A 23782-nucleotide genomic window follows, 5' to 3' on the forward strand; every position below is an offset into this window, starting at 1 on the left:
GTTCTAGTTCAGGTCTAGTTCAGTTCTAGTTCAGTTCTAGTTCAGTTCTAGTTCAGTTCTAGTTCAGTTCTAGTTCAGTTCTAGTTCAGTTCTAGTTCAGTTCTAGTTGCAGCTTAAACCCTGTATTAATTAAAAATATTGTAAACGTTAATAACTTAGCCCACTTAGCATTCTTTAACGAATGTAAACAAATAAAAACAATGCTTGACAGGTGTACAATTCTAAGAGAAAGTATTTAGAGAAGGTAAATAAAGTAATTAAAAATGACAATTTTAAATAAGTATAAGCCGATATATTAAATTGGGATCATGTAGTTGGATGTTTAATAACTACAATTGATTTTCATCAATATTATCTGGCAGCTCTAATTGTAAACAAACAAATACGATAACATTAATCCTTTGTAATATTACTGTAAAAAATCCGAACAGATGTAAACATTAACAGAGAGTTTGTATATTACATACAAATACATTTACGCAAACCATAATGTTACCAGCATACATATGTATTATCAGATAGACATTAAAGTAAACATATTACTCACTGATACTTTATGAAAAAAACCAATTCGTACACAAATAAAAAAACGCACAAACAGGCAAATTCTTAATAAAAACCTATACATACAAACATAAATAACCACAATTTGATTGGTTCTCATAAAACACAATTAATATTTATATAATTTAATACAGAAAAAAAGTGTTGTGTTAAAGTGTTAATTATTTAAAAACGCTTTAAATCGAGCACTCTTTATATTGTGATTAACACATTTTTGTTGTTGTTGTTTAAACAACAACATTTTGCATTTGTTGACTGACGTTAATGTTATAGAAAAAATTAGTTATCATCGATCGATTTAACAGTTTTTCACATGCTCTTAACAATAACAGCAATAACAATAACAACATCAATAATAAGATTGAGAGCAAATACTTTTACTACTACATTCTAAACAAAGAGCGATTATATTTTTTATTCTGATACTAATAATGTAAACATTGCGATTTAAACTAACAAAAAAAAAACAGCCTGTAAGGGCAACACATGAATGAATTCAATCAAAAGCCAGAAGAAAAGTCGATAAAAGCCCCTAACATCAATAATTTGCAGTTAATTGTTAAGGTATTTTATAAACGTTAACACAGACGATACGGTAAAAGGATTTTAAGTTTTAAATCAAAACGAAAAATGTTTATTAACGGAAACGGAAATGAAAAATAAAATATAATTTAAATTTTTTACGGAGCAAATATAAAACATTATCCTTTAAAGTGTTAAATAAAAAGTGTTTTAGAAAATAATAAAAAAATAAGAAATATTTGTTAAAAAAGAAAATAACAACTATAACATTATGACTGATAGGTTTCAAGTTTCTAAATCCAATGGGACTAACCCGAATATTACCACTATAACTGAAAATGTTCCTACAAATGGCCAGGAATCTAATAGTAATGTTCCTGCCTATCAAAATCCACCACCGCGCAAATCTTCACGCATATCCTTTCGTGGTTTCGGCAGTTTTTTAAAATCTAAAAATGCCACCGTAACTGATGATCGTAAATTCAGTTTGGCTCAATTGACTCAGTAAGTGAAAAAATTGGAAAAACTAAAAAATATTAATAAATTAGAAATAAAAAGTATTAAAAATATAATATAAGTGAGAAAAAGTTGTATTATCCTGTCTTGCAGAACCATAGTTCAGTTCTAGTTCAGTTCTAGTTCAGTTCAAGTTCAGTTCAAGTTCAGTTCTAGTTCAGTTCTAGTTCAGTTCTAGTTCAGTTCTAGTTCAGTTCTAGTTCAATTCTAGTTCTGTTCTAGTTTAGTTCTAGTTCAGTTCTAGTTCAGTTCTAGTTCAGTTCTAGTTCAGTTCTAGTTCAGTTCTAGTTCAGTTCTAGTTCAGTTCTAGTTCAGTTCTAGTTCAGTTCTAAAAGTGCAATAGTACTAAATTTTACATCCCTGCTTCATATACATGGGTACCTTAAAGCTCACGTTTTTATTTCTTATAAATAAATTAACAAATAAACTAGTTAAAACTAAATTTAACAGGATTACACATTCAAAACTAAATATTTTATAAATAAAAATAATTTCAACAAAACAAAAGATAACTAATTAAAATAAACATAAAAATAAATTTCAAAATAAATTTCAGTTGAAATTTTTAAGTAAAAAAATCTAGTAAAATCCATTGAATATTAAATGAAATATAAAAACAAATGTGTTAAACAATTTAATAAATATTTTTTCCTCTTTTTCTTATTGTAACGTTTTTAAGTTTGATTTCTTTTTTTTTTCTTTTGTACAATGACAAAAAGTAATAAAACGATGTTTAATTAGCATGTTTAACAAAAATTTTTTTGTAAACAATTTTTAACAAAATATAATAATAGCAACAATTTACATGTTTACTAAATTTAAGCTTTTATTTAGCTAGTGTAAATAAAATATTTATATACATAGATTCGAGTATTTATTATTTATTTTATATAAATAATAATAATAAATAGCAATTATTATGGATTTGCTACAAGTTGTTGGTTACTAATACCCAGAGATTTTTGAATTGAATTTAACAAATAACAAAAATTGATGAATATTTGTTTTTTTAATTTTATAAAAGTATTTGTAATTAGTTTAATAAACAAATTTCTGTAATTGTAAAAAATAAATATTATTTAACAAAAAAGTTGCTAATTATAAGAAAAATTGTAATTATTATTTAAAAAATTTTCCTATGTCTGTGAATTCTGAAAATTTGTTAAATCAAATTTTTAATAATTAAACATTTTTGATTAATCGATTGAAATTGTTATGAATTGAAAATACTTGTTGTATGAAATATAATAAAATCCATTTAACCGATTAGGTCGGATATTAAAATTGTTCGATTAATCGATTAGAGCTATTCGAATAATCGATTACTTTATTTTTAATTTAAGAACGCGAACGAACATTTTTTTATCGATTCAAGTTATATGGATCATCGAGTACTTTATTATTTTATACTTTAGAATACCTTTGAATAATCGATTCGATTAATCAATTGGAATTATTCGAATGACCAATTACTTTGTTTTAAAGTAAAGAACGATTTAATATACTTTGGAACACATTCGAATAATCGATTAAATATATTCGATTAATTGCTTTAACATTTTCAAATCGTACTTTTATACATTTTTGTTTAAAATGTTAAAAATTATTTGAATACTCGATTAGAATTATTCGATGAAATTGTTCATTTAATCGATTACAATAATTTGAATAACCGATTACTTTGTTTTAAATTTAAGAACGCGGATGATTTAATATACTTTAAAACACATTCGAATAATCGATTAAAAGTATTCGATTAATTGCTTAAATATTTCAAAATCTCACTTTTTGAATAATTTTCTTGTAAGTTTAGGTGAAATAAAGAAATATTTTAATAAAATTGTTAAAAATAATTCGAATAATCGATTAAAATTATTCGATTAAACGATTAAAATTATTCGATTAATCGATTAAAATTATTCGATTAGAATTATTCGAAGAGTCGATTACTTTGTTTTAAAGTTAAGAATGCGAACGGTTTTATATACTTTAGAATACATTCGATTAATCGATTAAAAATATTCGATTCGATTTCCAAATCGTACTTTTCGAATCAATTTCTTGTAAATTTAGATCAAATATTGAAAATTTTATTAAAATTTTTGAAAATTATTCAAGTAATCGATTAAAATTTTTCGGATAATCGAATACTTTTTTTTAAAAGTTTTTAGAAAATGTTAAAATTTATTACTTTTTTTAAAAAAACATAGAAAATATTCGATTAATCGATTAAAAATTAAAAATTTTCCTAAAGCACTTTTCGAATAATTTTCTTTTAATTTTAGTTCAAATATTGAAATTTTTTATAATTAAACGAATAATCGATGAGATTAGAAAAAGTTAAGAAAGTGCACGACTTTATAAACTTTAGAATACATTCGTTTACCCGATTAAAAATATTCGATTAATTGGTTAAAAAACTTCCCACACTTTTATATGTTTAGGGTAGATATATTGATTTTTTTGTAAAAATTCTCAAAAATTATTTGAATGATGAACTTAAAAAATTGTTGTTTTCTAGAACACTTCTTATTAATCGATTAAAAATATTCGATTAATTTATTAAAACTTTTCCAAATGCAATTTTCTTATAGTTTTAATGTAAAATTTATACTTGTTAGATTTGAATCTATCATTCATATATGTATTCGATTGAAATTATATGAATAATCGATTATTCGATTAAAATTATACGAATAATCAATTATTCGATTAAAATTTTAGAAATAGTCGATGAGAAATATTTTCTAAAATTTCTAAAAATTTTATTTGAAATAAAAGATAACAAAAGTTTTTTTTTAGAAATAAAACGATTAATCGATTAAAAATATTCGAATAATTAATTTAAAATGTTATTTTTTTCGCATAACTTGTTTCAAAGTTTGAAAAATTTTGTTTTAAATATATTTAAATAATAATTTATAATTAAATATATTCGGTTGAACATCTTTAAAATATTTTACAAAAACCGATTAATCGATTAAAAATATTCGATTTTTAAAAAAAATTGCAATTTAATTGATTAATATTTTTTTTTAGAAATTCGAGCTAAAAATGATAAAATCTTTGAAAAAAAAAATTGTTAAAAATTATTCGAATAATTTTTAGTAGTTAAAAAAATAACCGATTATTAGCTTGAAAAAAAAAATGAATATTTTCCAAAATTTTTAAAAATATATTTTAAAAGAAAAGAACTTTAAAATTTCTTAAGTTTTTTTAAATATATACGATTAATCGATTAAAAATATTCGAATAATTTATTAAAAAATATCTAATCATTATTTTTGAATAATTTTCTTATAGATTTAAGCTGAAATATTGATAAATTGCCTAAAAAAATGCAAATAATCGTTAAAAATTATACGAAATAAACGATTATTCGATTTAAAATTTTTACAAAATTAAAAAAATTATTGATATAAAAAAATATAAAAAAATTCTGAAAATTCATGTCTTGAGAAACTTTCTTTCTCTCCCTCTAACTCACTTCAAATCTTTAGTATAAAGGGCACATACATCATGACGCGTCAGTGTTACTTTTTGTGAAAAATGTTTAATTTGTCTTAAAAATGTTTTCCTAAATAATACTTGTTAATTTTGTTACATTAACAACAATTACATAAAATTTCTCAATAAAAACTAATAAATCATTATTTGAAAAATAACAATATCAGACAACTCATTATTAAAGAAATAGTTTAAAAATTTAAAAAAAAATGTTTAATTGTTAAAGGGATTCAAAACTTACGACAATTGATATTAAAATAAAAACAGACAGACAGACAGATAAACGTTCTAAAAGAACAACAACAACCACAAACAAAAGTACTTCAAAATCTAAATAATAGAAAAAAAGAACAAAAAAAAGACAACTTTAACAAACCCATGCGTACGTTGGACGTTAAACATTTTAATTTAACTGAAGTTTGCAGCAGTCATTCATAAAAATATAATATCAAAACAAAAAAACAATGACAATGATTTATCACTTAAATGTCAATGATTTTATTTTAAGTGAAATGTGATAAACATTACGAAAATATTAAAAAAATACATACATATATAATAATTATTTTTATAAACAAAAGCAGAGACGAAAGAACAAAAAAATACCTAAAATTTTTGTTAAGATAAATTTCAGCAATTTGGCTTCTTTTCTAATTCAAGTACTAGTTATGACATAAAAATGTCCACAATTTAACATAAAAATGACAATGGTACTTGAAACCTTTTGAAAACAAAACATGAAATTGGAAATTGGGTTTTAACAGAAATGTATCACGTGCAATTAAATTTACATTGAAAACCATTTAAAAGTTACGACAGAATATCTAACGAATAATCGTTTAAAATTATACAAATAATTGATTGAAAATTTTTTAAAAAAATTTTAATCGATTAAAACTTTAAAAAGAAAATAATTTTTAAATCAATTTTCTAATAAAATTTAAAATATAAAAAAAATTTAATAACCGTTCAAAATTATTCGATAAATCGTTATAAATTCTACAAATAATCGTTTAGAATTAATGAATAAAACTTTAACATATGTATTTCCTTTAAAATTCTGCCTGTAATCGTTTAAAATTTATACGAATAATCGATTATTTGGTAGAAAATCTCCTTCAAAATTTTTGAAATTTTTATAATTGTTTAAAAGATAAAAATAAAAAAATAAAGTGCTATTAAAAATATTCGGTTAAAATATACAATTAATCGATTAAAATACGATTTTAAAAAAATCCGTTCAAATTTATTCGATTAATTGTATCAAATTTTCTTATATTTTCTTTTATAAAATTGTTTAAAAGAAAATAAAAATGCTATTAAAAATATTCGGTTAAAATATACGAATAATCGATTATTCGTTTAAAATTCGTTTAAAATTATTCGATAAATTGTTTTAAATTTTACTAACAAACGATTTGAAATTAATGCAAAATTATAAAAAAAAAAATTCAAAAATCGTTTGAAATTATGCGAATAATCGTTTAAAATTTATACGAATAATCGATTATTCGGTAGAAAATCTCCTTCAAAATTTTTGAAATTTTTATAATTGTTTAAAAGATAAAAATAAAAAAAATAAAGTGCTATTAAAAATATTCGGTTAAAATATACAATTAATCGATTAAAATACGATTCTAAAAAAATCCGTTCAAATTTATTCGATTAATTGTTTCAAATTTTCTTATATTTTCTTTTATAAAATTGTTTAAAAGAAAATAAAAAATGCTATTAAAAATATTCGGTTAAAATATACGAATAATCGATTATTCGTTTAAAATTCGTTTAAAATTATTCGATTACTTGTTTTAAATTTTACTAACAAACGATTTGGAATTAATGCAAAATAATAACATTATAAAAATAATTTCAAAAATCGTTTGAAATTATGCGAATAATCGTTTAAATTTTATACGAATAATCGATTATTCGGTAGAAAATCTCCTTCAAAATTTTTGAAATTTTTATAATTGTTTAAAAGATAAAAATAAAAAAAATAAAGTGCTATTAAAAATATTCGGTTAAAATATACAATTAATCGATTAAAATACGATTCTAAAAAAATCCGTTCAAATTTATTCGATTAATTGTTTCAAATTTTCTTATATTTTCTTTTATAAAATTGTTTAAAAGAAAATAAAAAATGCTATTAAAAATATTCGGTTAAAATATACGAATAATCGATTATTCGTTTAAAATTCGTTTAAAATTATTCGATTACTTGTTTTAAATTTTACTAACAAACGATTTGAAATTAATGCAAAATTATAAAAAAAATTTCAAAAATCGTTTGAAATTATGCGAATAATCGTTTAAAATTTATACGAATAATCGATTATTCGGTAGAAAATCTCGTTCAATTTTTTTTAAATTTTGTATAATTCTTTAAAAGATAAAAATAAAAAATAAAGTGCTATTAAAAATATTCGGTTAAAATATACAATTAATCGATTAAAATACGATTCTAAAAAAATCCCTTCAAATTTATTCGATTAATTGTTTCAAATTTTCTTATATTTTCTTTTATAAAATTGTTTAAAAGAAAATAAAAAATGCTATTAAAAATATTCGGTTAAAATATACGAATAATCGATTATTCGATTAAAATTCGTTTAAAATGATTCGATTAATTGTTTTTACTAACAATCGATTTGGAATCAATGCAAAATAAAAACTTTATTAAAATAAGCTGAAAAAATCCTTTTTAAATTATGCGAATAATCGTTTAAATTTTATACGAATAATCGATTATTCGGTAGAAAATCCTGTTCAAAATTTTTGTAATATATAATTGTTTAAATGAAAAGAAGCTGAACAAATGTTTATATTAAAAATTATGATTATTCGATTAAAAATTTTCGATTAATCGATTAAAATATTTGATTAATCGTTTAAAAATATTCGCTTAATCGATTAAAACTTTTCCAAAATCCTTATTTTTTATAATCTTATTGGATAAATCCAAAAAATATAAATTTTCTAAAACAGGGTTTAAATTATTCGAAAAACCGATTAATTTTTTCAAAAAATAAGTTATTCGATTAAAAATTTTTAAAAATTTATCAAAAAAACTTGCACAAATGAAAAGAATATTAATAAATGTATAATCGAGCCAAAATATTCGATTAATCGACTATTAATCGCTTAAAAATATTCGATTAATCGATTAAAACTATTACAAAATCCGTTTTTAATCACTTTTTTTGTTTAGTTAGATAAATCCGAAATAAATAAATCCTGGAAAATAATTTTAAATTAATCGGATAATCGATTATTCGTGGCATTTTAATCGATTATTCGATTATAAATTTTCAAAAATTTGTTTAAAAATATTCGCTTAATCGATTACAACATTTCCAAAATACTTATTTTTTAATAATCTTTTCTTACTTTATTAGATAAATCCGTAAAATATAAATTTTTAAAAACAGGGTTTAAATTATTCGAATAACCGATTAATTTTTTTTCAAATAATAAGTTATTCGATTAAAAATATTTGTAAATTTGTCAAAAAAAAACTTGCTCAAATGAAAAGAATATAAATAAATGTATAATCGATTAATCGTTTAAAAATATTCGATTAATCGATTAAAACTTTTACAAAATCCGTTTTTAATCACTTTTTCTTGTCTTATTACACAAATACGAAATAAATAAAACCTGGAATATAATTTTAAATTAATCGAATAATCGATTATTCGTGCCATTTTAATCGATTATTCAATTACAGATTTTTAAAAAAATGTATATATTTTAAAAAATCTGCCGATTAATCGTTTAAAATAATGCGATTAATTGATGAAATTCTTCGTTTTAAAACTAGTTTTTCGATTAATTTGAAATCTTAGAACCATTTCCTTAAGATTGTTCGAATAATCGAATACTTTATTTAAAATTCCTACAAAAACGGTAAAAAACAAAGTGTTTTAACAATTTGATAGACTTTTGGCTAAAGTGCTAAAATTATTTTATGAAAAGAACACAAAAATTTTTATAATTTTTAAAACATATACGATTAATCGATTAAAATTTTCCAAAAAAAAGAAAACGTTATTGCGTAGTTTGGCTAATATAGAGAAAATACTATAAAATTACACGTTTTAGCTTGTATTGATTAGTTTCTTATCTTTTTTTACTTTTTAAATTACCTTTACGATTAACTATGACTTTGTTAGTGTTGTTGTTGTTTTTTGTATTAATTAGTTTAGACATTTGCTAATTTTGTATTTCTTTATCATAATTGATGAGTAATTTATCAATTTACATGTCATTTTTATTATTTTCAATTAGCGGAATCTATTTAAAAACAAAACGAGAAAAAAAAACATGACAAAGTTTTCAATTAAAATTATTTGTAATTTTTTTTTATGATTTTAATCTAAATAAATGTTTAATCATTAGAAAGTAATTAAATAAAAAAATTAGAGTTTGACATGCATAAGTCAAATTTTAATTTGTTTTGTAAAAAAAAACATCAGTAATTGAGGGAATTTATTTTTCTATTTATAAAAATTAATATTTCATAAAACATTTTTTAGTAAAAATTATGCCAAAAATGTTTAAATGCCAGCTGTACGTATAAGTTATATTTAATATGAATATTAATTAATATTAATAATACGCCCAAGAGAATTTCAATCAACTAATCAGTGATGCCAAAGTGATGGTAAAAATCAAAGATTCAACTAATTAGTGATGGTGAAGTAAACTTAAAAACCAAAGATTCAATTCAATAAAAAGTGCCAAAAATAAAGTACCAACCTGTTTATTAGATTTGTTTCATTTCATTTCATCGCCTTTATGCTAAAGTTTAACATACAGCTTCAGTTCTTGACTTTGATCTGACTTTAATTCTTTCCTGATATTCTTTATTTTGTTTATTTTTTGTTCCATCTAAAATAATAAAAGAAATGAACAAATTAATTTCATTGCATCTCGATAAAAACATTCGATTAATCGATAAAAAAAAAAACTTGTTCATGTGATTTTCTTTTAATAATAATTTCATTTCATTTAAGAGAACAAAAAATAGCTTTCGTTTTTTTTTTTAAACACATCCGATTAATCGATTAAAAATATTCGATTAATCGATTAAATTTAAAAAAAAAAAGTTTTACGAATAACATTTTTATCAACAAAGTGTAACACAATAGCAAAATCGTTAAAAAGTATACAAATAATCGAATCAAATTATACGAATTATCAAATAAAATTATACGAATAATCGAATTAAATTATACGAATAATTTTACAAATTAAAAGAGTAAAAAACTCTTTTAAAAGAAAAAAAGCATGAAACAGCACTTATTTGTAAGAATACATTCAATAAATCGATTAAAAATATTCGATTAATCGGTTGGAATAAAAAAAATCGTTCAAAATTTTTCGAATAATCGTTTTAAATTTTACGAATAATCGATTAGAATTAAAGAAAAATAATAACACTTTACAAATAAATTAAAAAATCGTTCGAAATTATGCGATAAACGAATAAATTATGCGAATAAATTATACGAATAATCGATTATTCGTTATGAAATTTTGTTCATAAAAAAGATAAAATGCGATTAAAATTTCTTTTGATAATTTAAACAAAATGGTAAAAAAGAAACAAATTTTAAAAAATCTATTAAATTTATGAAATTTGTGGAATATATTGATAAAACCTCAACTATCCGATTAATCGATTAAAAATATTCGATTAAATAATTCTAAATTTGTTCAAAATTAATTTTAAAGTTTTGTTATAATGACATTTTAACAAAATTTGTTTAAAATTATTCGATTATTCGATTAAAATGTAATGAAAAAACATGTAAATGCTTATATTCTTTTAAGGTTAGGTTGGGTTGATAGGAGGATGTATACTACATCAAATCCGAAGAAATACACTTAGGCCATAATCGGGCCTGTTGTGCGCTCAGTTTCCTGAACGTAATTCCTAAGAATCTTTCAATCAGTGTTAGTTAGGAATGTTATTTCCGGAACAACATCACTTTCAAGATACTTGGATCTTACTTCGACGAATGCCTGACAGTGCCATAGAAAGTGCTCGAGTGTTTCACTGTCCTCTCAACATGCTCTACATACGTTTGAATCCGCACGTCCAATTTTGCATAAATATGCTCGTAATCCTGTGTGTCCATTCAGAATACGTACTATCATACTAACTTCAGAATTGCTCATTTTGAGGAGATTTTTCGTCTTGCTCTCATTAGGGTCACCCCATAGGATTTTCGTGGTTCTACCCAATGTTTCATTATTCCAAGAAGTCTTATGGGATTCTCTCATCCATATTTTTATTTTAGCTTTTGTTGCGTCGAATGGTTTTCCATTAGTCAGTTTAACTGCTTCGAGCTCCCTTTCCTTTAAATAGCTTTAACATTCGCTCTTTCGTTACCGACTACTCTTTCTTTTAAACAAAGCGAAATAATCAATTAAAAATATTCGATTAATCGATTAAAAATATTCGAATAACCGATTAAAAATATTCGATTAATCGATTAAATTTTTATCAAAGACACTTTCAAATAATTTTCTTTTATGCTGACTGTAAAATTTTGAAAAAAAGGTTTATAAATTTTTCGAATAATCGATTAAATTATACGAATAATCGGCTATAAAATTTGGACTTGCTTTTAAAGTTTGTGTAAAAGATAAGAATTCGAATTAGTGTTTTAGTTTCAACGTTTAAAAATAGTTAATTAATCGTTTAAAAATATTCAATTAATCGATTAAAAATTTTTTTCATTAATCGAAAATATTTTTCACTAAAATAACTTTCAAAAAAAAAAACAGTTGAGTTTTTAAAAAGTCATTAAAAATTATTCGAATAATCGATTAAAATTATACAATTAAACGATTAAAATACTTTGCAAAACAATTCAAAAAATTTCTTTAAAATTATTCGAATAAACGATTAAAATTAAACGTTTAATCAAAGTGTTTAAAATTATTCGAATAATCGATTAAAATTATACGAGTGTATCATCGATTTATATGCTTTTCTAAAATTTCGAAAAAAGAAACTTATTTAAAAACCAAAAAACACATTCAATTAATCGATTGAAAAGTTGACGATTAAGCGTTCAAACATATTCGATTAATCAATTGAATTTTTTCTCGAATAAGTATAAAATATAGAATATTATTCGAATAATCGATTATGTATACGATTACAATTATTTTTAAAATTTCATTCATTTCTTTTTCAGTCTATACAAATTCCTGAACCTCCACCACCGGAACCAATGGGTCATGCTATAAAACTAGGATGGATTGTAGGTGTTATGGTGCCTTGTTTGCTCAATATCTGGGGTGTAATGTTATTCTTGCGTCTCAGTTGGGTAGTGGCTCAATCGGGTATTTTACAAACACTTATCATCATTGCCATATCCGCCATTGTTTGTGTTGTCACCACACTCTCGCTATCGGCCATCAGTACAAATGGTGAAGTAAAAGGTGGTGGTGTTTATTTCATTATATCAAGATCTTTGGGTCCTGAGTTCGGTGCTTCAGTGGGTGTGGTATTTGCCTTTGCTAATGCTGTAGCGGCAGCCATGAATACCATAGGTTTTTGTGATTCCCTTAATGATTTGTTGCGTAAGTTTTTCTATACTTATATCGTACGTGGGGACTTGGAAGTATTCTACAGAATTTCTTTTCCCTTTCCAGGTGAAAATGGTTTAAAAATTGTTGATGGCGGCATTAATGATGTGCGTATCGTGGGTGTTTGCACTATATTGGTGTTAATTTGCATTTGCTGTGTTGGCATGGAATGGGAGACAAAGGCACAAAATTTCCTTATTGTCACTATTGTCTTGGCTATTTTCAATTTCCTAATTGGTGCCGCCATTGGTCCTCAGGATAATGCTGATGCTATTTCCAAGGGTTTTGTGGGCTTTTCATGGGGTACACTTAAGGAGAATTTCGTTCCGGATTATCGTTTCTCCGAGAATGTTAATCAGAATTTCTTTAGTGTATTTGCTATATTTTTCCCCAGTGTTACGGGTATTCAGGCCGGTGCTAATATTTGTGGTGATTTAAAGAATCCCGGTGATGCCATACCCAAGGGTACTCTATGGGCTTTGCTATTGTCTATGATATCGTATGCAATTTTTGTAGTTTTTGCTGGTGGTGCTGCAGTACGTGATGCTTCGGGCAATATAACCGATTTGATAAATGGTACTATTGTCAGTTCGGAATTGGCTTGCAAGGCAGATAATGTAGGTTGTTTGTCTTTAAAATAAAAAAATAATGTGCATTTCTAACTTGACAGTTTTAAATACTTTTTCAGTCCTGCCCTTATGGTTTGGCCAATTCGTATTCGGTCATGCAACTGATGTCTTTGTGGGGACCTTTGATTTATGCTGGTTGTTTTGCCGCCACTTTAAGTACAGCTTTAACCAATTTGCTTTCAGTGCCACGCTTAGTGCAGGCATTGGGTATAGATCAAATCTATCCCGGTTTAATTTTCTTCTCTAAACCTTATGGCAAACATGGTGAACCTTACAGAGGTTATGTTTTGACCTTTATAATCTCAGCTGGTTTCCTTTTAATTGGTCAACTTAATGTAATTGCTCCTCTCATCTCTACCTTCTATTTGGCTTCTTATGCTCTCATCAATTTCTGTACCTTTCATGCGGCCTTTGTCAAGCCTTTAGGTTGGCGACCCACCTTTAAGGTAAGTTTTCACATTAAACTTGTAAATAATTTAAAAACAAATCATTTCCGATTTTAGTATTACAATGCCTGGTTAAGTTTGTTTGGTTGTGTTCTGTGTGTGGCCATTATGTTTCTTATAGACTACATCTCATCCTTGGTAACATTGGTCATCATATTTATTTTATATTTGGTGGTCATGTATCGTAAACCCGAAGCAAATTGGGGCTCTTCTACTCAAGCTCAACAGTATAAGGCAGCTGTTACCGCCATGCATAGATTGCAAAATGTTTCGGATCATGTTAAGAACTATACACCACAAGTTTTGGTATTGACGGGAGATCCCATGATAAGACCACCTTTAGTAGATTTCAGTTATTTGTTAACCAAACATAATTCTCTACTATTTGTGGCCAATATAGTGCCAGTAAGTTTTCCTTTATAACTTATAATAAGTTCCTAAGTTTATAATATATTTTTCCCCTTAAGACCAGTTTGGTTTATAAGAATCGTCAACAAATCATCAAAGAAGGTCAGAAATACTTGAATGCTCGCAAAATTAAAGCTTTCTACAATGTACTCGATGGTTTTACCATGGAAGAAGGTGTCAAGGCTCTATTGAAATCCACCGGTTTTGGTAAATTAACACCCAATATCATGGTAATGGGCTATAAAAGTAATTGGTGTGAATGCAATCCTCAAGAGGTGGATAGTTATTTCAATATTTTAAAGTAAGTTTGTTTACAAAAGTAAATCTGTTCTATATAAAACCCTTACATAAAATTCCAGCATGTCCTTCTCCTTACGCATGGGTGTGGCCATTTTACGTTTACCCGATGGCTTAGATTTTTCTGAATTAAATCCTGAAATTACCTATTCTGGTTCAAATGGTTTGGGTCATATTAACACTGCCAATGCCAAGGGTTTCACTAATCTTTTAGTGCCTCAAGGCAATGCTGCTTCCGAACTTTTACATGTCGATTCTAATCTAAATTTAGCCGCTATGGAGAGTGCTAATTCCTCGTTGACAGTTCCTCAGCCACCGCCTATGCCTAATATGAGCAGTTCTAAGAAATATAAACTACATCAAGATGATAATGTGACATATTTAACGAAGGGCGGCTCCGAAGTTCCTAAACATATTTTAGATGCTGTTACTATATTCTCGAGTAAACATCCTAAGAGTACGATAGATGTTTTCTGGTTGTATGATGATGGCGGTAAGTTGTTGAAGAATAACGAGGTGATATGGAGTTTATTGTTTCTCTCTTTCTTGTTAAAGGTTTAACTATGTTGTTGCCTTATATTATATCGATGCGTTCCAATTGGCAAAACTGTAAGTTGCGTGTGTTTGCTTTGAGTCACGGCAAGGATGAGGAATTGGAAGAAAAGAAGTAAGTAGAGAAAAACTTGGTATGAATTGAATAAATTAAACATATTTCATATTGATATACGGGAACTGGAAACTATTACTTATTTTATGATCTCAGGCTTACTTTTGGGTCAAACGATTATGTGTGATTTTGGCAATCTCTCAATTTTGATTCTTGAAGTTAGTCATGTTGGCTTTAAATTAATCCTACCTAATTGGTTTCGGGTTTCCAATATCTTAAAAGGGTCTTTCTTGTACCTCAGTATGTGCAGTATCTTTGTTCATCTATTGTTGAAATGCATTCAAACATACAGTACTCGGTTAGTATGTCTATACGAAGCCCTAGCGAATTTCTACCAATAGAGTCTATTACCGTAAATGTTTGCCAATCGTCGATCATATTTTTTAGAAAAGAAAATAAAAAATATATTTTTACGAAACAATATCGTTCAAAACGATCTATTAATTGCATTATCCAAGATAAAAATCATATCTTTTGGATAATGTGTTGTATCAGTCGTTTACTTTTAACTTCATCCATTGATCTTCAACTCAAGTATGGAGCATTGGTTATGTTCGATCGCCCAAACATGGAATTCATATTTTTTCGTCAATGTGTCGTCTAAGGAATTATCTTTAAAGTCAATTTTATCTATCGTTAATACATCTTCAATTAATTTACTTATCAAATCGTATATGCAATTCAAATCTTGAGTGTTGATCTTGTGCGACTCTCTGCCTTAATATCCTTTTACAAAATATCTTTGTTTAAAAACGATGCAGTAATTGGATTAAATGACATTGTATCCTGAATCCCATACCTATTCGATAATGTTTCACCTCAGTTCTTCAATTTTAAATTATTTTCCCATATCCGTTTTCTATCGTCAATTTTTCTTTAAGTCTTGATAATCAATCACATTTAAAGTCGGCGCCTAAATATCCTGGATCTTATTCGTCAATGTGTAGTCGTTCAACTTATTTCCCTATATACGACATAATTGTATGGTATTTCACGTTCAAGCCTTGATCACCGATCATGTTTGATTTTCACTGAGGAATAACTTCGACAATGTGTATTGTCTGTCCGTATCAGTCCCTTACTTGTGCGATCCCCGCCCAAATATCCTTTAACAGAATATCTTTGTTTAAAAACGATGCAGTAATTGGAATAAATGACATTCCCATACCTATTCGACAATGTTTTGCCACAAAAAAATCTTGTGTTAATTATTCGTAATGCCCTGGATCTGATTCGTCAATGTGTGGTGCACAAATATCCTTTTCCTCAATTACTTTCTTTAAAAATGATACAACAATTGTATGTAATTTCATTGTATCCTGCAACGCAATCTTTTCGACAATGTTCCTTCTCAGTCCTTCTCTTTAAACTTATTTTCATTAATCGTTAATATGTCCTCAATCTTTATCAAAAACAATTATCGTTTCGTATTTACAATTCTAGTCTTGAGCCATCGATCTTGTTCGATCACCACTGCCCTAATATTCTTTTATAGAATAACATTTGTTTAAAAAACGATGCGGAAATTGCGTATAATGCCATTGTATTCCTCCTAGTCCCTTTCGTACGGCTTATTTCCCTATATCGGTTATCTATATACAATACGACATTATTGTATGGTATTTCACATTCAAGCCTTGATCAACGATCATGTTTGATTTCGAGTTCTAAATATCCTTTTGCGGAATAACTTCGACAATGGAACTTATTCTACATTGTGTAGCGTCCGCCCTTTACTTTCCACTTTTTTCCTTTTATCCATAAATTCTCTTCAAACTTTCTTCGATTTAAGTCTTGTTCATGCCTTCAATGCCTTTGGTAATGTCATTATGTTGTCTCAGTACTTATTTTCTTCCATCAATAATGTATGTTTAGTATTCGTTAAGGATTTTATCTCGAATTGCAGTCTTGATCAGACTGAAATTATAAATCTTATTAAATTTGACGAAAGTATCAATTATCAATAACACTGTCATCAACTAATGATGTTTATCGTTTAAATTATTGAGTACAAAAACTGATTGTCTTTGTTGTTGTTTTTTAATTTTTGTTTTGCACTCTGAGGAAATTTCACTTATTTCTACCTTCAAAAAAAAGGTTTTTCACTTTCGTTAAAGCACTTTTTAAACTCACTTAAAGGCGTATAACTAACGATATGTCATTGGATTACTTTGTTATGTTTATATACATTATTTTGTTATAAATATCACTTAAACTCTTTATATTTCCTCGATAGTATAGTGATAAGTATACCCCCCATTTTTATTTATACATTTTAAGGAGTTTCTTTAAAAAGGTTTGCTTAAAACATATTTGGCAATATTACACCCCCCACCTTTTTGTATAACATCTTCAATGTTTTACCATTTTTTTAATTAATACATAAATTAAATATTAAACTTACCTTTAAAAACGGCTGCGCTAATTCTTAATATAATTCTTAACTTTTATCTTTTCTCCTTGACAGCATGGCCAGTTTATTAACAAAATTCCGTATTAAATATTCCCAATTGATAATGCTTAAAGGTGTTACCGATCGTCCCAAAGAAACGACAATACTGCAACATCGTAAATTAATCGATAGTTATTCTTATAATGCCGGTTCTGAGGAAGCAGCAATAAGCTCTGCAGAATTACAGGAAATGGTAGAGAAAACCAATAGACAATTACGTATACACGAATTGGTGGTGGAACATTCATCAGAGGCGGCCTTAATAGTTATGTCTTTGCCTATGCCTAGAAAGGTAAGTTTTTTTTTTATTGAGAATTTCTTGGGAATTTCAAAAGAAAATGTTTACTTTATTTTTTGATTTTAGGAGGCCATTTCTGCTCCCTTGTATATGTCTTGGTTGGAAATGTTATCGTGTGATGTTAAATGTCCAGTGGTATTTGCCAGAGGCAATCAAACCCCAGTATTAACTTTGTACTCTTAGTTTTTTTGTTTTGTTTTTAAGTTTAACATCCCATAAATGCCAAATAAAGTTATTTAATATATAGTTTATAGTTAAGGAGTATTATTAGTTAAGTTGTTAAACGTTTAAAAATTAAATGTAAACATTTTTAAGGATATGTTTTTTGTTTTTTGTAATTAAACAATAAACTGTTTATTTTAATTCATGTTTTAATGTTTTTTTAATGTTGTTTTAGAAAAGTAGAGTTTTACTTTTGTTCCAATTTTTACTTAAATAAAAAAAAATCGTTTTATATATATTTTTTAGATAACATACACACAAAGTTTTTAAAGAGTTTTAAGTTGTGGTGGAAAATTCTAATAATAGGCTCTGCGGGGATTATTCTGAAATAAAAAAGATATTTCAAATGAAAATAGTTTTTATGGGAAATAAATAAACAAAACTAACCAAAGGATTAGGCCTAAAACGATAAGCCAACATCATGCGTTTACGATAAGCATCATATTCATTATCACACTCTTCCGGTGTGGCAGAATTTTGTACACCCAAACCTTGGTTACCCTCACGCTGGGGACCCCTAGTGTTAAAAACAAAACACACACATTACAAATTGTTCATATTTAGATTTCCTTTTAAGCTGTTATACTTATTAACCGGATCCACTATACCAGCACCATCTTGACCCAAACCTTGTCCTTCCTTCCAGCCTAATTTCTGCAGCATTTGAAAACCAATATTATCCTCTTTTAGTTTATATTCCTTATAATCACTTAAATCAGGCTGGCGATTACTTTTCTTGGCCTCATATTGTTCCATAAACTTTTTCAATTCTTCCGGTGGCAAAAAGTCTCCAATATGATGTTTACCCTCACTTTGTTTGGTTAAGGCTAAAGCCCAAATACGTGTAGCCTCCATTTCTGCCTGACGCAATTTATGTTCCCACGTACCACCATCAACATCTTCATCCGAATCGTATTCATATTTAAATTTACCACTTTTAGCTAAACGATCAATTTCTTGCCTTTTACGCATCATATCCTGATACAAAAGATTCACTTTATAATGTTCTTCACATTTTTTCCAATCCTCCTCGGAAAGATTAGTAGAACCATAATTCAATTTGGCATAACTCAAGAGAGCTGGATCACTGCGTGTGACGGTTGTTAGCAAGGGTTTATTTTGGTTAGCAAAACTGGAAGGTACACCTTGGCCAAATAAAACTCAATATTTTTGTAAAAAAAAAAACAATTTTTTTTTTCAAATTGTGCTTAAAATCAGCAAAACTCACTTGACGACGAAGAACTTTCAGGCATTTCAATTTTACCGCCCCAACGTGATTTACGCAATTTTTTCTTTTCCATACGTCTCAATTCCTCCTGTTCCTCGGCTTCTCGTTCCTGTCTTTCCTCCTCGCTCAACTCATTACGACACTCTATACGCCGCTTAATATTATCCCTATTACGATCCATCATACCACGACGATACTCATCATCCGAATCATTATCTGCACTTATAACCGATTCTGGATCATATTTATCTTCTTCTATGGAACAATATAAACGTCTTTGCTTATATCCGGAAGGATTGATTTTCTTTTCTTTTTCTAATTCTTCTTTTTCCTTTTGTTGCTGCTCCTTAAGTTTCTCCTGACGTCGATCGATTATTTGTTGTCTATAGTGATGATATTGTTCAGAGGTTTTATCAGAGAGAAACCTAAATATTAAAATAAACAGAAAGAAGAGAAAATTTCATAGAAAAATAAAGGAAATGTTTGAATGATAAAAGTTACAAAAATTGTTTGTTTTACAACCAAAGTTTGGACGAGTTATTTTGTAGAGAAAATAATGTTTTTTGTATTAAGTTAAAGTTGTTTAGTATTCAGCTATTAGAGAAAAATCCTTCCTTGGTTTCTTTATTAATGGCTTAAGATGTTCAAAATTTTGTTGGCTGCGTTGTTGATTTGTTGTTGAACAAGTTATGATTGGTTTTTTTTAAAGGTTTTATTAAGTAAGGTGGGAATGCATAAGATGTTTGTTATTGAAATGAAAAATTCCTTTAGGAAATAAAGAGTTTCTTTATCTTTTTAGCCAGCATGTAGAATTTTCATTTTATACTAACTGTTAGTTCTTAAATAACAAGAATTACAACATTTATCTACACTGTTGTTGTCTGTGCAATTTCAAGCAATTGTTTAGTTTAATAATTTTTGTTATTTAATAAAAAAAAACTCCTGTGCATTCCTTTCCTTTCTTACACAAACCTTTTCTTTGTCTTTTATTTGATTATTATTACTTTTTTTCATTTATTAATTATTTACCACAATGCTGGATGTAATTGATTTTTATAGCCGCGTAAAGTTTCTTCGTAAGCATCACCATTGTCGGCAACCAAATCGATAAGATTTTCTATAGATGTTGGTATTTGTATGCAATTAGTATTGTCGACAGGATTGTTGTCTGAAAAAACTACTGAAAAATTCCTTTAAAATCGTGCTCGAAATTTTTTAACAATTTTTTTTTTTTTTTTTGTAATTTTTTGTTTAGTTTTTTGTTTGTTTTGTAAAAAAAACACAACAAAAGTGAAAAAGTAAAGTGAACTTGTTTTGCAAGTGAAAAAAAATAAAGAAAATAACATGCTTTTTTCAACTAAAGTGTAAATTATGATTTAAAGTGTAAAAAGAATAAAACAATAACCAAATGCATATTAAATTATACATTTGTTATTGAGTTATTGTTTGTTTAAAGAACTTAGAAAATAAAATGTAAGAAAATTTATAGCAAATGTTTATGTTGGATATATTTTTTTTTTTTGGAAATTGCTTCCTTAAAAAACAAAATTATTTTAAGAATATTTGAAAATAATACTAACCTTCATCTGTTTGTTGTTGTTGTTGTTGTTGTTGTGAATCCTGTTCAGGATAATTATTAGACTGTGGGGGTGTTTCCTGTTGTTGTTGCTGTTGAGCTACTTCAGTTTGTTGTTGTGCATTTTCTATAGTTTGTGACTCAAAATTTTGTTGTGTAAAAGCAGATGTTGTTAATTCCTGCTGATGTTCTTCTAATTGTTCATTTGCAAATTGGTCCTGTTGTTGCTGCTGCTGTTGTTGTAGTGGTGGTGTTGGCTGCTGCTGCTGTTGTTGTTGTTGTTGTATATTTTGAACTGGTATTTGTATAGCTTCTAAATTTAATTGCGGCTTTGGTATGGCATTCAAATCAAATTCTTTTGGCTGTGGTATGGCATTTAATTGCATTGGCTCTGGAGCTGGTATCATATAGAGTGGTGTTAAATTTGCCAAAGCTATGGGTAATTGTGGTGGTGGAGGCGGTGGTGGTGGTGCTACTTGTACTGCTTGCATTGGCATTAGCATAGCAGCGGCCGCAGCAGCTGCCGCTGCTACAGTTGTAGGCGGTGGTGGAGGTGGCACAAATTGGGGTGCTGCTGTAAAGAATGCCGCTGCTGTATGTGGTGGCATTGTAGTAGCTTGTGTATGATTGGGACCCTGCATAGATTGTTGTAACATTAAATTTTGTGCTGCCATTAGGGCTGGATTAAATGAGAAGGGTAAAGATGGTGGTGTAGGTGGTGGAGGCGGTAAAGTGGATTGGTGATGATGTTGAAGTTGATGTTGATGACGTTGCTGATGTTGATGCTGCTGTTGTAGTTGCAGCTGTTGTTGTTGATGTTGTTGTTGATGTTGTTGTTGTTGTTGCTGCTGTTGTTGTTGAAGATGTAGCTCTTGTTGTTGGGTAACCATTATGCCATCTGCAGTTTGATTAGAACTAGCATTTGATTCCATAGTGGCGGTAGTATTGGTAGCACTGCTAGTGCTGGGAGTTTCTTCTTCACTTGTGGTAGTAGGTTCTGGACTATAAAAATAAAATACAAAGTTGAATCAGTAAAATTGTGCATCTAAAAAAAATTTTAATGGAAAAATTTAGCACTTTTTTAAATAAATTTTTGAATTTGAACATTATAGAGTTAACATTTTATAAAAGAACCTGATGCTAAAGTGGCAATGAATTTATAACTTTCTTAAAGTTGTTAATTTGTACTTTCGCAAAAGAATAGCCAGAATCGTACTGGGCCAAAGGTTGTTTAAATAGCTATAGCTATACCAACAAAAAAATATTCCCCAGAAATGAACTATTAACCACTTTCGAACTGTTACAACAGCAACTACGCCCTTGGCCGAATAATTCGGGTCATTCCGGTACGTAGAACCGGCTGACGGGGAATGAACTTCCGCGGTCGCAGGTTTCCACACGAAGAACACCTGCTGCGAAAAACAAGAGTAGTTCTGACACAACTAAGATCGGAATGGAGCAACAGGTCAGGGCCCTCATAACACACACTACATATTCAACTGCGCAGCCAACCCTATTTCACTCTGTCCAATGGATTTATGGACGCATCGAGTTGATGTAGCCCAATTTTTAGGCCTGAACATTGATGTTGAACCCCCCAATTAGATTATTGTATAGTTTTAGCTGTTACAACAACAACAGTATAAGTATTATAAAATTATTTTCTCCCGAATTATGTAAAAATTTCCAAAAAAAAGACCAATACTAAAATATCAAAGAAAAAACTAAAAAAAAACTTACACAGCCACCACCACCGGTGGTTTGGGTTGTTGTTTTTCCAAAATCTTCTTAAAGTTCTCCAAAAATGAGCCATCATTACAGAAAGTATTCTGGATTTTGACGGGTGGCTGTTCCGCCGAAGGTGCCGTAACTGTTGAACGTTTTAAGCCACTACCATACATTTTACCCGTCTTGCCAGTTAAACTAGACAAACTGGATTTAGTAGAGCTCACCGCAGCAGCAGATTCTGACGAATCTAACTTTTTCTCTTCATCTTCGTCGGCCTTTACCTCAACCGCCTCATCATTTGGTGCTTTTTCTGTGTTAGCAACAGAAGACGATTCTGTGCTAACACCTTTAAGTTTGGCCGCTAAAGATTGTGCTGCTGCCACCGCCTTAGCCAGCTCGGCTGTACGTTGTTTTTCCAAGATTTCCTGGCGTTTTTTGGCAATAATTTCTTCCTGTTTGCTCATCTGAGCAAAACGATCTATACGTGAGGAATTGCGTTGTGCCATTTCGCTGCTTTATCTTTCTAGCGAAAAGTTTTATTTTTAGTTTAGTTTGGTGTTAGATGAAAAAAAAAATTGTTGTAGTACTTTTTTTTGTCTATAAGCAACTTTGCTGCACTTAGGGTGTTTGTTGAAAATTTGATAAACACTTAAATATTTTTCATTTTTTCAAAGATTTTCATATTATTAACTTTTAAAATATTGACTTTTCAATTGTTTTAAAGAATTTCCTTAATTTTTCACTTAAATACAGCGAAAATAGTTTGTGGAAAAAATATTTTTCTGTTTTATAATTTTTCACTGCAATTGCAACAGAGTCCAGCGTCAAGCTAAATTCAAGGCGACGCCGTTAGCTCTAATTCGATGAATGTCAGCGTTGGTATTTATAACGTTTATCAGCCGGTTTAACTTAATTCGATACTTTTGTATAAATAAAATTTTAAATTTCTATAGTTTAATAAATATTTAAGGGAAATTATATTAAAAAAAAGGTCAAACCAATAATATATCGAAGGTATAGCTTAATTAAGTTTGACTCAAAGCAAGTTATTGAATTGTTATACTTGGTTGCAAAAACCAGTAGTAGATTTAAATGAACATCATTGCCAGTTTCA

The 23782-nt window shown here is 27.7% G+C and overlaps 2 protein-coding genes across 5 annotated transcripts; one reads left to right on the top strand and one right to left on the bottom strand.

The window, feature by feature from the left end:
• The first annotated feature begins 1134 nt into the window (after nucleotides 1–1134).
• On the top strand, nucleotides 1135–18281 carry LOC111680159 (bumetanide-sensitive sodium-(potassium)-chloride cotransporter). The gene is made up of 11 exons (XM_046947990.1): nucleotides 1135–1590; nucleotides 10948–10957; nucleotides 12324–12711; nucleotides 12784–13334; nucleotides 13406–13792; nucleotides 13850–14197; nucleotides 14260–14501; nucleotides 14560–14990; nucleotides 15053–15164; nucleotides 17632–17908; nucleotides 17981–18281. Exons 1-11 carry the CDS (start codon nucleotides 1358–1360, stop codon nucleotides 18095–18097), a joined length of 3096 nt encoding a protein of 1031 aa, XP_046803946.1. The 5' UTR covers nucleotides 1135–1357; the 3' UTR covers nucleotides 18098–18281.
• On the bottom strand, nucleotides 17672–23459 carry LOC111680151 (putative uncharacterized protein DDB_G0271606). Of its 4 annotated transcripts, XM_046948474.1 has the most exons (8): nucleotides 22681–23459; nucleotides 20945–21942; nucleotides 20394–20544; nucleotides 19365–19789; nucleotides 18723–19296; nucleotides 18524–18653; nucleotides 18392–18459; nucleotides 17672–17900 (listed from the first exon to the last, which is right to left on the bottom strand). In XM_046948474.1, exons 1-7 carry the CDS (start codon nucleotides 23172–23174, stop codon nucleotides 18433–18435), a joined length of 2799 nt encoding a protein of 932 aa, XP_046804430.1. In that variant the 5' UTR covers nucleotides 23175–23459; the 3' UTR covers nucleotides 17672–17900; nucleotides 18392–18432. The 4 variants fall into 4 exon arrangements, with proteins under 4 accessions (XP_046804430.1, XP_023297545.2, XP_023297544.2 ...); XM_023441777.2 differs by lacking the exon at nucleotides 17672–17900 and having other exon boundaries at nucleotides 18336–18459; nucleotides 20394–20541; XM_023441776.2 differs by lacking the exon at nucleotides 17672–17900 and having other exon boundaries at nucleotides 18336–18459.
• Between the last annotated feature and the right edge of the window lie 323 nt (nucleotides 23460–23782).

The sequence above is a fragment of the Lucilia cuprina genome, chromosome 4 (genome assembly GCF_022045245.1).
Source record: "Lucilia cuprina isolate Lc7/37 chromosome 4, ASM2204524v1, whole genome shotgun sequence".
Lineage (NCBI taxonomy): Eukaryota > Metazoa > Arthropoda > Insecta > Diptera > Calliphoridae > Lucilia > Lucilia cuprina.